Below are 21,722 nucleotides of genomic sequence, written 5' to 3' on the forward strand. Positions count from 1 at the left end.
ATAGCTGCTGTTGCTATCTCCCAACTAGATGAGCAGGGAGACTGAGAGTGGGTACATGCAAAATTTAAACCAAGGTCCCCTAATTTGGAGATCAGCTTCTTGGCCTTGATATTTCAGTTGCTCTTTGGTATCTCTGTCCTCTTCCACTTGCTAGGAGATGTATTAATTTGCAGAACTATCCTGTTCCCACTCTACTTCCCTGACAGGAAAAGAGACAGGATAGAGCTTGATTCCTGGGGTTAGAACAGAGTTTTGCATTTTATATCTAAGCTGCTCAGGAAGAAGCAACATGAACAAATCCCAGAAGCAAAGCACACGGTTATCATAAAATAGCCATCTCCTTTTGTAAAAACTGAAGATTTCCATTAGAGTAACAAACAGACACCCTTATGGTCAAAGCTCAGAAAGTAGACTGGAGAGTCTAACTGTCTCTACATTGTCCTTGCAACAAAGGCTCAGGCTGTTCACTGGATCATACGGCCAAAGGCAGCCCCTGCTAAGCTATGGACCATAAATCCACTCTAGGCCTTGCCCTTCCTACAGAAAGATGCATTCTTAGAGGGAAGCCACAGAGTCCATAAGAGCACAGAAGAGGTACGAGTCCACACCTTGGATCAGGTCCAAAGGCCACTAAGCCCATATCAGAGGCCAAGAGCCAGGTACCCTTCTTCATACCCTGACCAGGGGTGGTGGGAGGAGGGAAGGGAGAGCCTACCTCATTTTTCAGTATTAGCAGCCTTCAGTATTAGAGCGTCAGTTTGGTGTAGTGGTTAGGAATGCGGACTTCTAATCTGGCATGTCAGGTTCGATTCTGTACTCCCCCACATGCAACCAGCTGGGTGACCTTGGGCTCACCATGGCACTGATAAAACTGTTCTGACTGAGCAGTCATATCAGGGCTCTCTCAGCCTCACCCACCTCATAGTGTATCTGTCATGGGGAGAAGAAAGGGAAGGCGACTGTAAGCCGCTTTGAGTCTCCGGGTAGAGAAAAGTGGCATATAAGAACCAACTCTTCTTCTTCCTCTTCCATGTGCAGCCCCCGCCTCCAGTAATGTGAGCCCTGATCTGTATGCACTGGGCCATGAGACACAGCACAATTACTCACGCCATGGAGCTCTTTCATGTCTGAGGCAGGAATGGGATGAGTCACTGGTGCCCAGGATGTCTGCCTCTCTGGTCTCCTGTAGAGGGAGGAGGAGGACTGATGGAAAGCGGATGGAGCAGAGTGGTTCCTTGCCAGGAGACCGTGAGGCCAGGGCCTATCTGTAGGAACAAAGGCCACAAACAAGGCAAGCACAGTGAAAGCGAGGGACAGTCTAGAGCAGTCATTCTCAACCTTTTCTTCCTTGTGACCCTAATTTCGGCACCCAAGCCCAGCAGGAACCCAGCCAGAGGAGCTGCCAGCTAGTGCTGCAGAGGCACTTCCACCCCACCTGTAGCCATAGGTGACCCCCGCAGGAGGTGACTGGAGGGGAGCAAGGGCACTGCCTGGGAGAGGGGGCTGTTGCTACCACTGCCACCGCATACACATTGTTCACTGTCCCCCACCGGGCCAGGCTTGGAGGCACATCTTGCTCCCTTGGCTCGCCACTTCTTTCCTCTCTCCTTTTAACCATGGGGGTTTCACATCAGCCCTCTTGCACAGCACACGGGGCTTGCCGGATGGAGTTAGGACCCGGGGGGGAGGGGGTCACTTTCTTGCCAGAGCTGAGTGAAGTGCTTTGGCGCATTCCTCGGCAGGTGTCGGGACGACCCTCAGGGCAGGTTGGGCAGCTGCAGAAGGAACCAGTGGGGCGTTGGAAACGCGTGTGCACACGCATGTGCACAACAATCGAGGTGTCGTGGAGACAGCCATTGCCATGGCTCTGCCACCTCCGCCAGCCGCCGGCCACCTCAGCCACCACCACGTGCCTCCACCACCACCACAGACCTCCACATGCTGCCGTTTGCCACCGCGGTGGCAGGCAAGCTGCCGGCCCCAGGGAAAGGGCCAGGCCTACCCCAAATAGGGTCCCGACCCCAAGGTTGCGAACCACTGGTCTAGAGCAAAAGCCAGAGCAGAAACTCCCAGGATAATAGTTATTTTTTAAAAAACACATAGGTCACCTTTTTTTGCAAAAATTAGATTTAAGAAAGCAAATATTCACTAAAAATAATGCAAACATACATGTGCACACAAAACCCAACATCCAAATCTTAAACACCAACATAAAATTGGAAAATAGTTTTAAATTAGGCCAGGAGTAGCAACATCAGAAGAGAAAAATAACCTGCAACTTGTGTAGGGAAACACTCAAAAGCTTTCACTTCTGAGACGAGCAAGCCTGGAGCAGCTTGATAGACTATCCAAGAATGAAATAGGAGGGGTAGGACCCAGTGAAAGGCCAAACACAAAGCAAGCAATAGAGCTCTGGTATTCCAATATGGTACAAGAAACATTTCAATATAATAAACAGACTGCCAAGGAGGCTTCAAGCTTCACTGGCAGTCTTCAAGCAAAGGTTGCATACACACTTTTCTTGGATGCTTTAGGATGCTTTGGGCTGATCCTGCGTTGAGCAGGGGGTTGGACTAGATGGCCTGTATGGCACCTTCCAACTCTATGATTCTATGATTCTATGATTCAGTTGATGCTTTAATATTCAAAATCCTAAATAGATCCCAATGCATTCCACTGTGTAGTTTAGCGTCTGGAACACCTTAAGCTATGAGTAATAGAATTTGTTATAATAGTCTTATTCTTTGTCAACTTAATACATACTCAATAGTGACCAACTGGCAAGAGCTGGTGGATGGGATGAAGGAGGTAGGGACCGGGGGGGGGGTAACCATGTCCTTCTAGAATTCCTCTTGAGATGGGGGGGGGGGAGGTTTGTAGCTAGAAGTGCATGTTAGCGTTTTGTAGGGTGGACCTTAATAAACTCAGAGACAGGATGAGAGTCATCCCATGGACCAGAATGCTGGAAGAGAAAGGAGCAAGTGGTGGAGTGGACGCTCCTTAAACAAGAGCTATTGCAAGCTCAAGCCATGACTGTTCCAGCGAGATGGAAACATGGTAGGGGATCAAAGAAGTCTATTTGGATGAATGGAGAACTTCAGGAGGAGCTATGGAAGAAAAAGAAATGTTCAAGAAATGGAGGGAAGGACAGACCGCTAAAAAGGAGTATCCACGGGTTACTAGGCACTGTAGGACAGCCATCAGAGAGGTCAAAGCTGGAAGTGAGCCAAGACTGGCCAGAGAAGCCCACTACAACAAGAAAAGCTTATTTAGATAGGTGAGTAGCAAACGTGAGATAAATCATAGAATCATAGAGTTGGAAGGGGCCATACAGGCCATCTAGTCCAACCCCCTGCTTAACGCAGGATCAGCCCTAAGCATCCTAAAGCATCCAAGAAAAGTGTGTATCCAACCTTTGCTTGAAGACTGCCAGTGAGGGGGAGTTCACCACCTCCTTAGGCAGCCTATTCCACTGCTGAATGAGGCAATAAGCCCGTTGTTGGTTAAAGATGAAGAGGCTCTGACACAGAACAGAGAGAAAGAAAGGCTAAGCAAAATTTTGCCCAGAAGGACCTGGACATGATCCTTGATGCCTAACTCTCAATGTAGGCTATGCCATTTTTGCCAAGTAAAATTACTATTTATTTATTTGTTTGTTTGTTTATTTATTTATTTGGATTTTTACACCGCCCATTCTTTACAGCAAGCTGGACGCACCCTGACTGGCCCTATTTTAACTCGGACCGCCAGACTCGTCTCTCCCCAAGGCCGGTTTCACAAATATAATGAGGCACCATGGATAAGGTACAAGGAACAGGTCTGTGTGCGCATCCTCTAATAAGCAACTCCTGTTTTCCAACCAGTTCTTGATAATGGATTATGCAGCCAGCAGGAATATTTCTAAGGAATGTCCAACCCACTTGGTTTCACCCCTCCCCTCCTGTTTGCAAGTATTCAGAGCAGGTCTAGCAGCTCCCTGCTTTACAAGCCACAGGACATTGGGCTTTGGAAAGCTGCTCTTCTTGTTCAACCAATCACCTCTTCAGCTGCCCTTCCCTCCATGTTTCTAATGTCCTCTGTGCCTCTCCCACCCACATCTCCCTCCTTCCCTCCCTCCTTCGGACCCAACATGCAGGAGATGTGCACATACTGTAGAAACTGGTTTGGTCTATGGGGCTGCACACTGTGGGACTCGTTGACCTTGGGCAGAGACGTTTTATTTCACTTATAGTTTGGTAGGAATCTTTGCAAGGACCTGTGACTTCTAATGGTATGGGAGAGCCACCTGGTGGAAGGGGCTGTGACATCCCCTGCTCTTTACATGGAGATTCAGTAGAGAGATGTGGTTCTGAGGAACTGGGATGAAGATTCTTCCTCTGGAGTTGCTGCTTCTGACGCTGGTTAGTAGCCTTCCTTTCCAAAATAATCTGCAAAAAAAGGAAATTGTTGCATTTGGCCTATGATGGTACAGCAAGGGAATTCAAGAATAAAATGATTTTAACTGATCGAAAGAAGGGGTTTATTTGCGATATGAATACTGAACAGCAGCAGGGGAGAGAACAGGCTGTGGCAACTGAGAGGGAACAAGATCAGAAAGCTCACTAAGGCCTTGTCCCTCTTCTTCAAAGCTTCCTCCAATAATTTTTCAGAGGCCCAAACACTTATACCTTCTCTCCACCTGCATAAGCAATCCCTTTCTGTTTAGGTGTTCCCCCTGGTTGAGGCCAGCTCGACGTCTTTAGAGCTGATGTCTACCGTGCGATTTGAAGTTGTTGAATGTAGTACCCTCTGGTGGAGCATAGCACTCCCATGACCACCCTCACCAGCTCAGGCAGAGAGACTGTTGGACAGCAGGGAGAGTGGCACACCAGCCAAATCCCAACCCTGTCTTGGAGACCCAGCAACAGGCACATACTCTCAAAAACAGGAAATAAAACAGCAGGAAGAAATCATGATGCATTACAGCAACAGTACATCACAGAAACTTGGTGGAATGATTCTCATGACTGGAATGTAATAGTGGATGGATATGAACTGTTCAGAAAAAACAGAATAGATCGAAGAGGTGGAGAAGTGGCACTGTATGTGAGGAAAGGGCTTACCTGTCAGGAAATTCTAGTGAAGGATTATCTCCAGTGGAAAGCATCTGGGTGAAAATAAGCAAGGGGAAAACAAACAGCGTGTTGCTTGGTGTCTGCTACCGACCGCCTGACCAACGAGAGGATGTGGATGCTGCACTTTGTGAGCAGCTTGGGAAAATATCCAAGCGGCAGGACCTTGTCATCATGGGTGACTTCAATTTCCCAGATGTGTGCTGGGAAACAAACTCTGCAAAGCGTCCTCAGTCATGCAACTTTCTGACCTGCCTAGCTGACAATTTCATTTATCAAATGGTAGATGAACCCCCAAAGTTTCAGCCATACTGGATTTAATACTGACCAACAGGCAAGAGTTGGTGGATGCGGTGAAGGAGGTGGGGACCCTAGGGGGAAGTGATCATGTCCTCATAGAATTCCTTTTGAGATGGGGAGGCAAGGAAGCTTGTAGCCAGATGCGGATGTTGGATTTTTGTAGGGCAAACTTTAATAAACTCAGAGACATGATGAGTGTCATACCCTGGACGAGAATGCTGGAAGGGAAGGGAGCATGTGAAGGATGGGCGCTACTCAAACAAGAGCTATTGCATGCTCAATCAATGACTATCCCAGAAAGACGAAAACACTGCAGGAGCTCTAAGAAGCCTATTTGGATGAACAGAGAACTTCAAGAGGAACTAAGAAAGAAAAGGGAAATGTTCAGGAAATGGAGCGAAGGACAGAGCTCTAAAGAAGAGTACCTACAGGTTACTAGGCACTGTAGATCAATCATCAGAAAGGCCAAAGCTGAGAGTGAGCTAAGATTGGCCAGGGAAGCCCACTGTAACAAAAGATTTTTCAGTGATGTGAGGAGCAAACGTAAAGTAAAGGAGGCACTAGGCCCACTGTTGGGTGCAAACTGTAACGGAGGATGCAGAGAAAGCAGAAAGGCTCAGCGCCTGTTTTACATCTGTTTTTCCCACAGGTCAAAGGGTTTCGGCGCATCTAGAGATGGCAGTAGCCAAGAGATAGTGTCTGGGTGGCAGGTTGACATGGACAGAGAGGTTGTCGAGAGGCATTTAGCTGCACTGGATGAGTTCAAATCCCCTGGGCCATACCAGTTAGGGAGAAGAAATCTATACAGTTTGTATTTGTGACAATTTGAACATTTAGTGATCTTACATTTGAAAAGAAATTGTTCTTTAGATTAGGATTTCCAACAAGCAGCTAAGCTAGAATCATAGAATCATAGAATTGGAAGGGGCCATACAGGCCATCTAGTCCAACCCCCTGCTCAATGCAGGATCAGCCCAAAGCATCCTAAAGCTATTGGAATGACAACTGTACAATAGAGGTTATCCCAAAGCAGTAGTCAAGAAAGGCAAAGAAAAGGCCAACAGAATGCCCAAGGAACACCTATTCAAACAAAAATTTTATTCTCCAATTCATAGGATCATTTATGGATTACAACACAATGACTTAGCTCTGAACATTAAAATGATAATTAATAAACACTGGCATTTACTTTACAGTGTCCCGAGGTGCAAAGAAATACCATTGGTAGGGTTGAGCAAATCAAGATGAATCTTGTAGATCAGTGGTCCCCAACCCCCGGTCCGGGGACCGGGACCGGTCCGTAGATCAGTCAGTACCGGGCTGCGGCTCCTCCTCGTCCTCCTCCCCAGCTGCTGCCTCGGGAGCTGCCCTGCCACTGGCTCACCTTTGGTCCTCTCCAGCAGCCGCCATGGCTGGGGCTCCCCCTTGGCGTGGCACTGTGCAACTGCTTCTGGCAGCACCCTCCAGCAGGCGGTGGGAAGTCAAGGGTGCCAGCGGGAAAACAAGTGGAGCAGAGACTCAGGCAGCGGCGACATCCCTTGGAAAAAGATTACCCACCCCCACCCCGGGCCTCAGTAAAATTGTCAAGTGTTGACTGGTCCCCGGTGATAAAAAGGTTGGGAACCAGTGATGTAGATTACTATCATGTAGGTTACTATCTACAAGATGAATTCACCTACAAGATGAATCATATAGGTTACTATTATGAAACATCCAAGACTGGACCCAAAAGACATTTTAACTGTGGTGGATGTGCAGCTTCTAAGAATATGCTTGAAAATAAGATTTTTGAAATACCAGATTTTTTTCAAGGAATTGTGGCATTTTTCTAATTGCAGTACAAAGAGGTAGGTGTAATCCATCAACCTTGTTTACCACTTAAGCTCAGGCATAAAAAGTGAAGCATTGACTCAGCATGAGGCGTTTCTGTGCAGGCTGGGACATGCGCTGCACAACTTTGGGCTGGGATCCATATCTCTGTTATCATCCTGGGGCTCCCAGTAGCTGTTAAGAGATATTCTTGCTTGGTATATATAAATGCTATATTGTAACATATTACCCTGCCTGTTAATTGCGATCAATAAAATAAGCCATTTTTCCTATCCACTAACATGCTTATTGTTTCCAAATCCTAACAAAAGAACCATTGCAAAGTTGTGAGGTAAAACAGTAGGTAAACATAAAGAAAGCCCTGATGAATCAGACCAGTGGTCTATCCAGTTTAGCATCCAGTCTAACACAGGCATTTTCTGCATTTGCAATTTCCTTCTTTTAAGTTCCTGACAAAAGACGAAAACACTGCAGGAGTTCTAAGAAGCCTATTTGGATGAACAGAGAACTTCAAGAGGAACTAAGAAAGAAAAGGGAAATGTTCAGGAAATGGAGGGAAGAACAGAGCTCTAAAGAAGAGTACCTACAGGTTACTAGGCACTGTAGATCAATCATCAGAAAGGCCAAAGCTGAGGGTGAGCTAAGATTGGCCAGGGAAGCCCACTGTAACAAGAAAAGATTTTTCAGGTATGTGAGGAGCAAACGTAAAGTAAAGGAGGCAATACGCCCACTGTTGGGTGCGGATGGACAAACTCTAACGGAGGATGCAGAGAAAGCAGAAAGGCTCAGAACCTATTTTACATCTGTTTTTCCCCACAGGTCAAAGGGTTGAGGCACATCTAGAGATGGCAGTAGCCAAGAGATAGAGACAGAGTTCAACGAGATCTGAACACAATGGAAAAATGGGCAAATGAGAACAAGATTCAATTTAATAAAGATAAGCGTAAAGTTCTGCATCTGGGTCAGAAAAATGAAAAACATACCTACTGGATGGGGGATACACTTCTAGGTAACACTGTTTGTGAAGGAGACCTTGGGGTACTTGTGGATTGTAAACTAAACTTGAGCAGGCAGTGTGATGAAGTGGTAAAAAAGGCGAATGCCATTTTGGGCTGTATCAACAGGGGCATCACATCAAAATCACAAGATGTCATAGTCCTATTGTATACGGCACTGGTCAGACCACACCTGGAGTATTATGTGCAGTTCTGGAGGCCTCATTTCAAGAAGGACGTGGATAAAATTGAAAGGGTACAGAGGAGAGCGACAAAGATGATCTGGGGCCAAGGGACCAAGCCCTATGAAGATAGGTTGAGGGACTTGGGAATGTTCAGCCTGGAGAAAAGGAGGTTGAGAGGGGACATTATAGCCCTCTTTAAGTATTTGAAAGGTTGTCATTTGGAGGAGGGCAGGATGCTGTTCCCATTAGCTGCAGAGGAAAGGACACACAGTAATGGGTTTAAACTACAAGTGCAACAATATAGGCTAGATATCAGGAAAAAGATTTTCACAGTCAGAGTAGTTCAGCAGTGGAATATGCTGCCTAAGGAGGTGGTGAGCTCCCCCTCACTGGCAGTCTTCAAGCAAAGGTTGGATACACACTTTTCTTGGATGCTTTAGGATGCTTTGGGCTGATCCTGCGTTGAGCAGGGGGTTGGACTAGATGGCCTGTATGGCCCCTTCCAACTCTATGATTCTATATCCACTCCAAAGGCTGGAGAGGAGTGTAAGCAGTACATGCTTATGAGAGCATATGAGTTGCCAGTGAACGTGGCTAAACAAGTTTTATGCCACCTCTATTGAAGAAGTGTTGATTTTTTATATGCTGCTTTACTCTACCAGGAGTCTCACAGCAGCTTATAATCACCTTTTCTTTCCTTGAGGCTGAGAGAGCCCTGTGATTACTGCTTGGTCAGAACAGCTCTATCAGTGCTGTGACAAACCCAAGGTCACCCAGCTGGCTACATGTGGAGGAGTGAGGAATCAAATCCAGCTTGCCAGACTAGAAACTGCCACTCTTAACCACACCAAGCTTGCATCTGCGAGCTCTCACCCCACAAAATTGGTTAGGGTAGTTCAGAGGGGGAAACCAGAATGATGGCCACTTGGATTTGAATTGTGAGGCCTTTGCAAGCTATTTTGCAGATAAGATCTCGTTGCTCTGCCACAACCTTTCCTCCACGCCTGATACAGAAAGGCAACTGGAGACCGCTCGGATATTTTAGGGGGGATGTGCTTGATGGCTCAAGTTGGCTTTCTTTAACCAAAGTAGACAAGACAGGATCCCTGCCCATCTTTGTTACTCGAATCATAGACTCATAGAGTTGGAAGTGACCTCCATAGAATCATAGAGTTGGAAGGGGCCATCCAGGCCATCTAGTCCAACCCCCTGCTCAACCCTCTGATCAGCCCAAAGCATCCTAAAGCATCCAAGAAAAGTGTGTATCCAACCTTTGCTTGAAGACTGCCAGTGAGGGGGATCTCACCACCTCCTTAGACAGCCTATTCCATTGCTTAACTACTCTGACTGTGAAATTCTTTTTCCTGATATCTAGCCTATATTGTTGCACTTGTAGTTTAAACCCACCACTGCGCGTCCTTTGCAGCCTCCAGGGTCATCTAGCCCAACCCTCTGCAGAACGCAGGGAATTCACAACTCCCTACCCACCCTAATCCCATGTCCAGATGATCTCCCCACCCCTCAAATAAAAACCCCAGAATCTCTGGCCAGTCTGGCCTGGAGGAAATTTGCCTCCTAACCCCAGATTGGTGATCGGCACTTCCTTATGAATGCAAGAAAGGGGCACAAGTACCAAGCACCAACATAACCCCTTCTCCCCAGACACTAACAATCTGCCTAAATTCACAGAATCAGCATTTCTGTGAGGTGGCAATCTAGCCTCTACTTAAAAACTTCAAAAGAAGGAGAACCTCCCAAGGAAGCCTATTTCACTGAGTAATGACTCTGTCAGGAACTTCTTCCAGATGTTGTGATGAAATACCTTTTGAATTAATTTCATTCCACTGGTTCTGGTCCGATCCCCTGGCGCAACAGAAAACAACTCTACTCCATCCTCTGTGTGAAAGACCTTCAAGTGCTTGAAGGTGGATATCATATCACCTCTTAGTGCTCTCCAGGCTAAACAGACCAAGCTCTCTCAAACTTTCCTCATACATCTTTGTCTACAAATGACTCACCAGCTTTGTAGCCCTCCTCTGGACATGCTCCAGTTTGTCTACATCCTGCTTCAATTGTGGTGCCCAAAACCAAACACAGTATTCTAAGTCAGGTTTATCCAGAGCAGAGTAAAGCAGGAACATCACCTTGCATGATCTGTACACTATACTTCTTTTGATCATACCCAAAGGGTACTTGTTAATGGTTCAGCATCCTCTTGGAGAAGAGTGACAAGTGGAGTACCCCTGGGATCTGTCCTGGCCCTGTGTTGTTCAACATATTTATAGATGATTTGGATGAGGGATTAGAGAGGATACTTACTAAATTTGCAGACAATACTAAACTGGGAGGGGTAGCACACATAAAAGATAGAATCAGAATACAGGGTGATCTTGATAGGCCGAGAAGTGGGCTCAACTGAATAAAATGAAATTCAATAGGGACAAATGTAAAGTTATGCATTTAGGTAGGAAAAACCATGTACACCAATATAGGATTGGGGAAACTTGTCTTGGCAGTAGCATGTGCAAAAAGGATCTAGGAGTCTTAGCAGACCATATGTTGAACGTGAGTCAACAGTGTGACTCGGTGGCTAAAAAGGCAAATGGGCTGCATCTTGGGCTGCATCAAACGGAGTATTATGTCCAGATCACGGGAGGTGATGGTACCGCTTTTCTATGGTCTGGTTCGGCCTCACTTGGAGCACTGTGTTCAGTTTTGGGCACCACAGCTGAAGAGGGATGTAGACAAACTGGAGCGTGTCCAGAGGAAGGCAACAAAGATGGTGTGGGGTTTGGAGAACAAGACGCATGAGTAAAAGCTGGGGGAGCTTGGTCTGTTTTTCCTGGAGATTAACTGAGAGGGGATCTGATAAGCATCTTCAAGTATTTAAAAGGGTGCCATATGGAGGATGGAGCAAAGTTGTCCCTCTCTCCCTGAAGGGACAGACCATATCCAATGGGATGAAATTAGAATCATAGAATCATAGAGTTGGAAGAGACCTTATGGGTCTAGTCCAACTCCCTTCACTATGTAGGACATTCACAACCCTATCACTCATCCACTGTAACCTGCCACCCCCTTGAACCTTCACAGAATCAGCCTCTCCGTCAGATGGCTATCAAGCCACTGTTTAAAGATTTCCAACGATGGAGAACCCGCCACCTCCCGAAGAAACCTGTTCCACTGAGAAACCACTCTGACTGTCAGGAACTTCTTCCAGATGTTCAGATGGAATTTCTTTTAAATTAATTTCATCCCACTGGATCTGGTCTGTCTCTGAAAAGAAATGCCATGCAGGCAAAGGGCCCTCTTGGCTGACATGGTGTTGGAAGCAAGTTACCTCATACAGCTTATTGCGATACTCTGCCACAGAGAGCTGCAGGTCATCGTCCAGGGGAAGAATCACATTGTAGTCCAGGTCAGGCTCTTTGGTGGGACAATGGAACCTGCCAAAAGAGTATCCAGTAAGGCATGGAGGACATGACTGACCACTGCCTCCCAGCTGCCTCTTCACAGACAATGGGCATTAGTGCGTGTGCCTCCTGGCTCCTGTTCCACAGAAGAAGAAGAAGAATTGGTTCTTATATGCCACTTTTCTCTACCTGAAGGAGGCTCAGAGCGGCTTACCTCTTCCCACAACAGACACCCTGTGAGGTGGGTGAGGCTGAGAGCCCTGATGTCACTGCTCAGTCAGAACAGTTTTATCAGTGCCATGGTGAGCCCAAGGTCACCCAGCTGGATGCATTTGGGGGATTGCAGAATCGAACCCAACATGCACTCCTAACCACTACACCAAACTTTATCTCAGGCATAAGTGCTACTGCTTGCCCAGAGGACTTGTCAGTCTTCTCACTGCAAACCCTTCTGGCAGCACAGACTGAAAGATGCAGCAAGATAGAGTACGGGGTGGGATACTTCTGCCCTTGACCTATTTCAATCTGATTTTGAAACCACTTTAGCATTAACGACACTGATGTTTGAAGTTGGATGGGGACAATCCTCCCTATTGATACTATTAGATCTTTCAATGGTTTTTGACACAACTGACCACCCCTCTACACAAACCTTTCTGGGAGATCTTGGGCCAGTCTCAATTCTCTCACAACCCTCTCAGGCCCCCAACCCCCCTTTACAAGGTGACTGCCATAGAAAAATGAAGGCGATTATAAACTGCTTTGAGGCTTTATGTGGGGGGGGGGGAAGAGAAAGAAAGAGAAACTGTTGAATGAGACTCATGTGTGTATGAGAGAGAGCCAGAGAAAGAGATCAGCCCAGGTTATGAGCTACTCACTTGTAACTGACTAATGTGACTGCATTTCTTAGCTGCTGCTCTGTAATTGTAAGTTAAACATGAACAGGCAGTGTGATTGTAAGCTAAACATGAGCAGGTAGTGTGATGCAGTGGTAAAAAAGGCAAATGCCATTTTGGGCTGTATCAACAGGGACATCACATCAAAATCACAAGATGTCATAGTCCCATTGTATACAGCACTGGTCAGACCACACCTGGAGTACTGGGAGCTCAGGCGGTTGAGTACAGAGGAGAGCGACGAGGATGATCTGGGGCCAAGGGACCAACTCCTATGAAGATAGGTTGAGGGACTTGGGAATGTTCAGCCTGGAGAAAAGGAGGCTGAGAGGGGACATGATAGCCTCTTTAAGTATTTGAAAGGTTGTCACTTGGAGGAGGGCAGGATGCTGTTCCCGTTGGCTGCAGAGGAGAGGACATGCAGTAATGGATTTAAACTTCAAGTACAACGATATAGGCTAGATATCAGGGAAAAAATTTTCACAGTCAGAGTAGTTCAGCAGTGGAATAGGCTGCCTAAGGAGGTGGTGAGCTCCCCCTCACTGGCAGTCTTCAAGTAAAGGTTGGATACACACTTTTCTTGGATGCTTTGGGCTGATCCTGCGTTGAGCAGGGGGTTGGACTAGATGGTCTGTATGGCCCCTTCCAACTCTATGATTCTATGAGGGTCTCCATCTTAGAAATGTGCAAGGCACGATCTGCTTGCCAAGGATGTAAAGGGGGGTTGAATGGCAGGAATATTTTAAGAGAGCCAGTTTGGTGTAGCAGTTAGGAGTGCGGACTTCTAATCTGGCATGCCGGGTTCGATTCTGTGCTCCCCCACATGCAGCCAGCTGGGTGACCTTGGGCTCACCACGGCACTGATAAAACTGTTCTGACCGAGCAGTGATATCAGGGCTCTCTCAGCCTCACCCACCCCACAGGGTGTCTGTTGTGGGGAGAGGAATGGGAAGACGACTGTAAGCCGCTTTGAGCCTCCTTCGGGTAGGGAAAAGCGGCATATAAGAACCAACTCTTCTTCTTCTTCTAAGGGGGTGATTTGGCATATGCTATTTTATTCTGGTTTTTACTAGATTTTTAAAAGGAATTATTCTTAAGTCTCTTTGATTCATGAAGAAGGGTGTAAATGTTTTAATAAGATCTTAGAATCATAGAATCATAGAGTTGGAAGGGGCCATACAGGCCATCTAGTCCAATCCCCTGCTCAACGCAGGATCAGCCCAAAGGATCAGCCCTTCTTGCAACATATCACGCCTCTTGATATACATGAAGTAAAACCACTGATATAGGGACCAGACTACATCACTGTGAGCTGGGAGACTTACCTTTGAACATAGGGATGCTTCAGGGCCTCTTCTGCTGTCAGCCGCTTGTCAGGGTTAAAGACCAAGAGCCTCTTCAGAAGGTCCAAGGCCTGAGGAGGAGTCGATGGGGGTAAAATGTCCTCAAAAGTCACCCGCTGCCTACATTCAGATGGGAAAATACACATACACACTGTAGGTCCAGTCCCCCCAACTGGCACCAGAAGCTCTGTGTGGGAGAAGGCCTGTTATAGGACTTGTCTGCTTGTGATAGAATAAGGGCTGAACACTCACTGGGAGCTCAGGCGGTTGATAATCGAGGCTCTATAGTCTGAATGGAAGGCTGCAACATCTGCAATCATAAACAATCCACTTGTTACCATGAAGAACAGTCTGCTAGAAGGCCAGCCTGAGGCAAGTCACCCACATTTTAAAAATTAATTAATTCTGGTACTTTTAGCCCACCCTTCCCTGATGGCTCAGGGCAGGTTACAACAGATAAAATGACACTGTTCCAAAATTTTATAACATTTTAAAATATATAACATTTTAATAACATTTTAAAATATAAAATCTTAGATTTAAATCTACTTAAAACTATAAGTCTAACAATACAAAAATACAGAATATGTAAAGCCTTCGGGGAGGGTGGTATATAAATCTAAATAAATAAATAAATAAATAAATAAAAATAACGCACCCAGTGTGGCAACCTAAAGAAAGAGGAGGGGCAATATATGATAATATCAATGCAATAAGTTAGAGTTGGTTTGATGAATTTAGTTAGGAAAAGAGGCTAGCTGAAAGCTGTACCCTGAGGCCTGGTGGAAAAACCTTATCTTACAGGCCTTACAGACCCTTTTTAAGGTCCCACAGACCCCTGATCTCATCATGCAGAGTGTTCTGCAAGGCCAGGGCCAGAGCCAAAGGCCAAAGGCCCGGGTCCTGGCTGAAATCAATTTGATTTCTTTGAGGCTGGAGATCCTAAGTAGATTTTGACTGCTTGTTCTAAGTGTTCTTGGGAAGACATATTGGGAAAGGCAGTCCCGCAGATATGACGATCCCAGACTGTTTAGGGCTTTAAAGGTTAAACCAGAACCTTGAACTTGATTCTGTTGGCCCTGGGGCATGGGTCCTTGCTTAGCATGAGTTAACCCAAAACACCAAATGCACAACCCCAATTAGACCAAACCATGTTCCATTTAGGTGTTAAGAAATAAATGGCACATCCTAAGATTACACATTTTGCCTTAATAGGAAAAATGTTAATTCACAAAACAGACATTAAAGTCTATTATCCAACTCTTAGCTTTTCCTCATGCTAACAGCACCTTAAGGACGTGCAATAATGGGTTTAAACTACAAGTACAACGATATAGGCTAGATATCAGGAAAAAATTTCATAGAATCATAGAGTTGGAAGGGGCCATACAAGCCATCTAGTCCAACCCCCTGCTCAACACAGGATCATTTTTCACAGTCAGAGTAGTTCAGCAGTGGAATAGGCTGCCTAAGGAGGTGGTAAGCTCCCCCTCACTGGCAGTCTTCAAGCAAAGGTTGGATACACGCTTTTCTTGGATGCTTTAGGATGCTTTGGGCTTATCCTGCGTTGAGCAGGGGGTTGGACTAGATGGCCTGTATGGCCCCTTTCAACTCTATGATTCTGTGAAGTTGTATACTAACTGCTTCAAACAACATGTGTCTCAACACAACAGAACTTCAACTTCTAAATCCATCCTACCAGTCTGCAATATGTGTTTTACCCCAAAACATGCCAGACTGGAAAATCTTTTCATGAATTTTTCATTTTGCTGTAGCAAAAACAAAAGGCACAGGAATACTGTTCATCAGAACCTGTGCAAAGAAGAGAGGGTTAAACAGGATATATGTCTATCTCATGGCTGCCTCACAGAGCTGGCCTAGAGACCTGAACCAGTGCAATAATGCCACTCCTTCAGAGCCATCTCCAGGAACACCGACAAAGTCTCCCAGCCTTACTGGGTCAGCACTTCTCACTTCAAGCTTTTACTAAACAGAGCATATTCTCTAAACAACTATAAACTGTTGCTTGCATTTACCATGCTATCAGTCATTGTTCCATCAAGGATGTGAAGTTACAGCAACCTAGCATCTTAGTCAAAACATAATCTCTTAACGTATCTATAAACTATTTCCCCTATGTTCCATTGTAGGGAAAAGATTACATGGCAAACATAATTTTATACAAAGAGATGAGAAACTGGACTCCAGTATAGAACTAAAGATAGGTATGATAAGGGACCAAAATGGTAGGGACCTCACAGAAGCAGAAGAGATTTAAAAAAGGTGGCAAAATTATACAGAAGAACTATACAAGAGCGAGCTTAACATCCCTGATAACCATGATGGGGTAGTTATTGACCTGGAGCCAGACATCCTGGAATGTGAAGTAAAATGGGCCTTAGGAAGTCTGAGCAACAATAAAGCTAGTGGTGGTGACAGCATTCCAGTTGAACTATCAAAAATCTTAAAAGACAATGCAGTAAAAGTGCTACACTCAATATGCCAGCAAATTTGGAAAACTCAACAGCGGCCACAGGATTGGAAAAGGTCAGTTTACATTCCAATCCCAAAGAAGGGCAATGCCAAAGAATGTTCAAACTACTGCACCATTGCATACATTTCTCATGCTAGCAAAGTTATGCTCTAAATCCTACAAGCTAGGTTCCAGCAATATGTGGACTGAGAACTTCCAGAAGTACAGGCAGGATTTCGAAGAGGCAGAGGAACTAGAGATCAAATTGCCAACATACGCTGGATCATGGAGAAAGCTGGGGAGTTCCCGAAAAACATCTACTCCTGCTTCACTGACTATGCTAAAGCCTTTGATTGTGTGGAGCACAACAAATTGTGGCAAGTTCTTAAAGAGATGGGAATACCAGAACATCTTATTTGTCTCTTTAGAAAACTATATGTAGATCATGAAGCAACAGTGTTTGAATTTTTTCCATTCTTTTTCTGTATACTTTTACATAGATGGTATATAATACCCAAAGTAACTGCAAAGATTTCAAAGTGATCTGATTATAAGTGTTGGAAATGTCATGACAAAGTGGGTTTTTCCTTTTTTCCTTTCTTTTTATAGATACTGGGCTAAAGTTTATACTGTTTTGTTGTTTTGTTTTTCATATGTGGTGAAGTATTAATTAAAATTGCTGAGCTATTAAAAAAGGTAAAATTGACATCTATAGGCAACAGAAAACTAACAGAAGATTTTCAAGAATAGTGGAATTCTTCTCTGGAGTATTTAGCAAAATGAAACTTCAAGCAAATGGGGACTCTGGGAGGTAGAGGGAGGGTTGATATCATAAATAATAGTGGGTTATTTTGTACTTTTTCTATATATCCATATAAAAATTAAAATTTATTTTAAAAAAAAGAAGCAACAGTGAGAACCGAGCATGGAATCACAGATTGGTTCAAAATTGAGAACGGATTTCGGCAAGGCTGTATACGTTCGCCTTGCCTATTTACCTTATATGCAGAGCACATCATGAGAAAGGCGGGGTTAGATGAGTCACAAATTGGGATCAAGATTGCAGGGAGAAATATCAACAACCTCAGATATGCAGATGATACCACTCTAATGGCAGAAAGTGAAGAGGAACTAAAGAGCCTGTTGATGCTGGTGGAGGAGGAGAGTGCAAAAGTTGGCTTGAAACTCAACATCAAGAAAACGAAGATCATGGCATCCGGCCCTCACAATTCCTGGCAAATAGATGGGGAAGAAATGGAGATAGTGACAGGTTTTATTTCCCTGGGCTCCAAGATCACTGCAGATGGGGACTGCAGCAAAGAAATTAAAAGACGCTAGCTCCTGGGGAGGAAAGCTATGACAAATCTAGACAGCATCCTAAAAAGCAGAGACATCACCCTGCCAACAAAAGTGTGTTTAGTCAAGGCTATGGTCTTCCCAGTTGCAATGTATGGCTGTGAAAGTTGGACCATAAGGAAGGCTGAGCGTCAAAGAATTGAGGATTTTGAACTCTGGTGCTGGAGAAGACTCTTGCGAGTCCCTTGGACTGCAAGGCGAACAAACTGGTCAGTCCTAGAGATCAGCCTGGACTGCTCCTTAGAAGGCCAGATTCTGAAGATGAAATTCAAATACTTTGACCACCTCATGAGAAGGAAGGACTCCCTGGAGAAGAGAGTAATGCTGGGAGCGATTGAGGGCAAAAGAAGAAGAGGACGACAGAGAATGAGGTGGCTACATGGAGTCACTGAAGCAGTAGGTGCAAACTTAAATGGACTACGGGGAATGGTAGAGGACAGGAAGGCCTGGAGGATCATTGTCCATGGGGTCGTGATGGGTCGGACACGACTTCACACCTAACAACAAATAGAACTAAAGCCAATTTTCTAGAACTATGTGATCAATTAGAACCTTAGATAATTCACTGGACATGTTCTACTCTTATCCCAGCTAGGTGTCTCTCCACCCAATGCAGGACTCTCAGAGCTTCTATGTGTAGATAGATGGATCTGGACCCACCCTGTTTGTTTATATATGCCTTCACAGCGATGTTGTCTGTTCTGATCAGGCCTTGTCATCCCTGGATCCACACCCAGAAGTGTCTTAAGATGCAGTAGACTGCCTCATCTCCAACACATTTATCAACAAGCTCTTTTTGCTGTGACTCCAGATGCCCTGTCGAGATCATGTCCATTGATGTTCCCCAGCTATTCAAGCTAGTATCTGTAAAGACCTGTACTTCCTGTAGTACCCTGAAGAACTTGCCTTTGTTTAAGTTTTCCTACTTTGTCCACCATTGCAGGCTTGGCTTTATGTCTGCTGAAACCACGATCCTCTTTACCTGCTTTGCATTACCTGTTTCTGATATGGCCACAGGAACTTTTGGAGGATTTGGAATGCAGTCTGGCCCAGACTACCGTGTTGAGACTTGAAATTAGGAGTCCCATCATGCTTGTGAGTTCCATCAGCAGTGAGGAGCTGATCTTCATTACTTTCCTTGCCTTCGTTTTTACCTTCTGTCGCTTCTACTGCATCATAAATACCCTGGAGACTGTTGTTACTCCCAGATGCTCTGTCCTCTGGGCGGAAACTAGGGAACTCTTTTTCACATTGACTACAAAGCCAAACTCTTGAAACATCTGCATTGTCCTGGCCGTGTGGGCCTATGACATAGAATCATAGAATCATGGAAGGGGCCATACAGGCCATCTAGTCCAACCCCCTGCTCAACGTAGGATCAGCCCAGAGCATCCTAAAGCATCTAAGAAAAGTGTGTATCTAACCTTTAATTGAAGACTGCCAGTGAGGGGGAGCTCACCAACTCCTTAGGCAGCCTATTCCACTGCTGAACTACTCTGACTGTGAAACATTTTTTCCTGATATCTAGCCTGTATCATTGTACTTGTAGTTTAAACCCATTACTGCGTGTCCTTTCATCTGCAGCCAATGGGAACAGCATACTACCCTCCTCCAAATGACAACCTTTCAAATGCTTAAAGAGGGCTATCATGTCCCCTCTCAACCTCCTTTTCTCCAGGCTGAACATTCCCAAGTCCCTCAACCTATCTTCATAGGGCTTGGTCGCTTGGCCCCAGATCATCCTCGCCGCTCTCCTCTGTACCCTTTCAATTTTATATACGTCCTTCTTGAATTGAGGCCTCCAGAACTGCACACAGTACTCCAGGTGTGGTCTGACCAGTGCCATATACAATGGGACTATGACATCTTGTGATTTTGATGTGATACAGCCCAAAATGGCATTTGCCTTCTTACTGCTGCATCACACTGCCTGCTCATACAATCCACGAGTACCCCAAGGTCTCGTTCACACACAGTGTTACCTAGAAGTGTATCCCCCATCCAGTAGGCGTGCTTTTCATTTTTCTGACCCAGATGCAGAACTTTACACTTAATAAATTGCATCCTGTTCTCATTTGCCCATTTTTCCATTGTGTTCAGATCTCGTTGAACTCTGTCTCTATCTTCCGGAGTATTTGCCAGTCCTCCCAATCTGGTGTCATCTGCAAACTTGATGAGTAGTCCCTCCACCCCCTCATATAGATCATTAATATATATGTTAAAAAGTACTTGGCCGAGCACCGAGCCCTGAGGTACTCAACTCCCTCCAGTCTGATGAAACACCATTGACAACAACTCTTTGAGTGCGGTTCTCTAATCAATTCCCTATCCACCTAACTATCTGTAAATCCAGATTGCACTCCTTCAATTTATCCATCAGAACATCATGGGGAACCTTATCAAAAGTCTTTACTAAAATCCAAGTAAACGACATCAACCGAATTTCCACGATCCAGCAAACTTGTTACTTGGTCAAAAAAGGAAACTAGGTTGGTCTGACAGGACCTGTTGGAGACAACTCCATGCTGACTTCCTTGGATCACCAAATTGTCCTCCAGATGTTTGCAGATTGCTCTCTTTAATATCTGCTCCATTATCTTCCTCACAACAGAGGTCAGACTCACTGGTCTGTAGTTTCCCGGGTCATCCTTCCTCCCTTCCCCCCCCCTTTTTTTGCACAAGCAAGTTCCTACAAAGCTTGACTTAATTCTGCTATCCCCCCTCATTTTTGCTGTTTAACTGTCCTGCTGAACAATAGACAATATTTTTCAAATCATCATCAGTCCTAAATAAATGCTGTGTTTAAATAGAATCGTGCCCTGCTGGGTTCCCCTAAGTAGTCCTTAGTGATGCTAGTGCCCACCAAGCACTTTGAATCAGCATCATTTTTGCATATGCACAGTTTTGCAAAATCCCTGTAAAAATTTCAATAAGCATGTGATACTGTTCAGCATGAACTGAACAGAACAGGTGATCAACAACTTGAATCTGCTAGACATGTTTGAATGCAGTAAGTAAGGCTGAACGGGTCTGAAGCAAAGTTCACTACATCACTCGTTATGGAGCCATACTACCACTCATGGCTCGTAGGAAACCTTCAGTCTGACATTATCACAGAAGGAAGAATGGTGCCAAAATAAATAAATAAATGAGAGACATAAGCAAATGCAGGTATAGATTGTGACCCCTTCACCCATCTCTCTCTGAATCATATTCCCCAAACCACCAGCCAGGCTCCACCCTCTCCAGGTTATTGGGCTACTTCTTACCTGGGCGTATGTCCTGCTCCCCCTTTCCTTGAGCTTGTTAAGCCCTTCAAATCATTCTCACCTTCTGGGGATGGAGGAGGAATGACGTGCAAGATCTGCTCAATTTGGTTGACTGTGGATGTACCTGGGAACAAGGGCTTCCCAAGCAGCATTTCCCCCAAAATGCAGCCAATGCTCCACATGTCCACACCCTTGGTGTAGCTGCAGGAAAGAAAGACCAATAATGTCAAGACTTGACTGCATGGAAGTGGGGGGGGGGCAGCAATGACTGGGGTTGCAACCCTCCCACCATTTAAGGATTCCAAAACATTGCTTCCCTTTTTTTCTTATTTGCTCTATTACATGACCATTTGCTCCATCTGCTTTTCTTAATTATCCCTTTATCCCAAGTGTGATGACCGTTGAATAAATATATTATTGCACTGAGAGGGATGTTGGAATCTCTTATTTCAGAGAGCTCGTAACCAAAGTCTGCTTTTTGATATAGTACCTTTGCCTAGTACAAAGTCAGGACCCTCAAAGGTACTATGGCATAAGTGTTTTCAAAATGG

At 45.2% G+C, this 21,722-nt stretch overlaps 1 protein-coding gene across 9 annotated transcripts in view; it reads right to left on the reverse strand.

The window, feature by feature from the left end:
• MAPK15 (mitogen-activated protein kinase 15) overlaps positions 1–21,722 on the reverse strand; it is a 38,647-nt gene that overhangs the window by 9,968 nt on the left and 6,957 nt on the right. For 3 of the 9 annotated variants that reach the window (XM_077351235.1, XM_077351234.1, XM_077351241.1), the window contains 6 exons: positions 21,233–21,372; positions 14,326–14,383; positions 14,056–14,193; positions 11,762–11,867; positions 4,151–4,427; positions 1,108–1,265 (listed from right to left, as the gene is read on the reverse strand). In XM_077351235.1, coding sequence (XP_077207350.1) covers positions 1,108–1,265; positions 4,151–4,427; positions 11,762–11,867; positions 14,056–14,193; positions 14,326–14,383; positions 21,233–21,372 — 877 coding nt within the window. Of the gene's footprint in view, positions 1–1,107; positions 1,266–4,150; positions 4,428–5,102; positions 5,147–11,761; positions 11,868–14,055; positions 14,194–14,325; positions 14,384–21,232; positions 21,373–21,722 lie in introns of all 9 variants that reach the window. The other 6 variants (XM_077351240.1, XM_077351239.1, XM_077351242.1 and 3 more) reach the window with 5 other exon arrangements.

This window comes from Paroedura picta, chromosome 9 (assembly GCF_049243985.1).
Source record: "Paroedura picta isolate Pp20150507F chromosome 9, Ppicta_v3.0, whole genome shotgun sequence".
Lineage (NCBI taxonomy): Eukaryota > Metazoa > Chordata > Lepidosauria > Squamata > Gekkonidae > Paroedura > Paroedura picta.